Genomic DNA, 1,713 nt, shown 5'->3' with positions numbered 1-1,713 from the left:
CCTCTGCACTCACGTGACTTGCCAGCTACATCAACACCACTCACTACTCCACTGTTCTCAACAAAATAAATGTACTCTTCCTGGAAACTTTTGTCAGGAACTAGAAAGTCGCAAATATCTTTATTGTTTATTCCAGTAACTTCCTCAAAGATCCAACCATTCTTCAATAGAGCATATCAGAAATCAGTTGATCTCCCAAGACTTCTTTAACCCTTGTCTCAAACTCTTAACCTGGTTTTAACCGCCCATCCTAAACTCTTACCCAGTGCTCACAATCCTAATGACTCCCCCACAACTCAAGACCAGACTTAAACAAGACTTCAAAATCTCAATACATAGCCTAACCCTGCTCTTCTTTCTCTGAGATACTAACAAAATTCTGTCAAATTATTGTTTTCCTTTTTTTTTTTTGAATTGGAGTCTCACTCTGTCGCCCAGACTGGAGTGCAGGGGCCGCTCAATGAGAATAAATGTAACTTTGTCTTATTGGCAGGTTGTTTTGGTAATATATCTGGGAGCCAACACTGACCTTTTTGGAGGCCCACACAACCTTATCAGCCTCTCCTGCTGAAGCCACAGCCACCACGCTCCGCTAAGAATCACTACATCCTGTGGAGATCCTTTGGCCTTCTCTTCAGGTGCTCTCTGACCTCACAAGTGAGGAAGGTGAACTTGCATTATTAGATTGAACTCTAGTTTCTTTTCATTGATCTCTTCTAGTCTTGAGTGTATTTTGCCCCTGGGAGCAAAGAAATCTTTGCAGGAATCCTTTTGATTGTCTGATCAGATTTTTAAAAGCTTTTATTCATGGTGAAAAAACCTGCCTTATTACTAGCAATACTACAATTTTTCTCTATTCTTGACATTTGCTGTTGAACTTGCATAAGATACAATTTTATTGGAAAGAGAACAGGCTCTGATAAGTCTACTTCTCAAGCTGGCACTGGAGACTAAGAAGCACAGAAGGTTTTGTTTCAGACCCTTGGGGCTGTCTGAAATAAGCAGAGACAATTATTTCCCTCTGGAGCCAACAGAGGCCCCAAATAGCCAGTCTGGGACTTCCCCTGTTGTCCATAGAAGCAAAGAACTGGGAAGTGGCAACTGGGAAGATGGGTGGGAGGCTCAGGCAGGAAACCTGGTAGATGTGAAAGTGAAGGAAGTTAACCTATTGGCCCACTGGATTATAGTTCCCAAAAGGCAGGCAATCCAAACTCTCAACCCCACTTCTCCCCATTCCTGCTGAATCTGAGCAAACATGAAGCCCTTTCCCTGGCCAGGCTGGCTATCTCTCCAGAGCTCTGGAGTCCTTGGATTCCTCCAGTGGGACTCGGACCTGATTTGGGCTCTGGATTCATTTGAGTGTGGCAGTGGAAAAAACGTGCAGCTGAGTGGGTGAGTGGGCTGGACTTTGGGGTGCTCCTCCAGTTGGAGAGGGGAAGAGAAAGAGAGAGAAAGCGAGGATGAGAGAGAAAGAGCCAGTCAGGGAGGGGAGAGGGCTGGAGGCCAGAGAACTGGATCTAACAGTGCTGCCCTTCTTGGGGGGCCAGGAAGGTACAGGTTTTATTTAAGTGGCTGCTTCGTGTCCTACTTTGTACTGGGGGAGCCTGGTCCTGGTGGGCAAGTGTGAGGCTAGAGTCAGCATCAATCTCAGCCACTGGAATTGCAGAGGTGGGGGGGAAGTGGGAGAGGATGAGACTTCACAAGAGACAAGAG

The 1,713-nt window shown here is 45.9% G+C and overlaps 1 protein-coding gene across 1 annotated transcript in view; it reads left to right on the top strand.

Moving 5' to 3' along the window:
• Window positions 1–1,255: 1,255 nt before the first annotated feature.
• Window positions 1,256–1,713, top strand: part of FAM111A (family with sequence similarity 111 member A) — an 8,532-nt gene continuing 8,074 nt past the window's right edge. Inside the window, exon 1 of the mRNA XM_008051171.1 lies at window positions 1,256–1,392. Within this exon, the coding sequence (XP_008049362.1) occupies window positions 1,256–1,392 (137 nt within the window). The remainder of the gene's footprint in view (window positions 1,393–1,713) is intronic.

The sequence above is a fragment of the Carlito syrichta genome, unplaced genomic scaffold, assembly GCF_000164805.1.
Source record: "Carlito syrichta isolate Samal-C Ts95f unplaced genomic scaffold, Tarsius_syrichta-2.0.1 Scaffold169021, whole genome shotgun sequence".
Classification (NCBI taxonomy): domain Eukaryota; kingdom Metazoa; phylum Chordata; class Mammalia; order Primates; family Tarsiidae; genus Carlito; species Carlito syrichta.
This window is presented reverse-complemented; position numbering and strand designations above follow the sequence as displayed.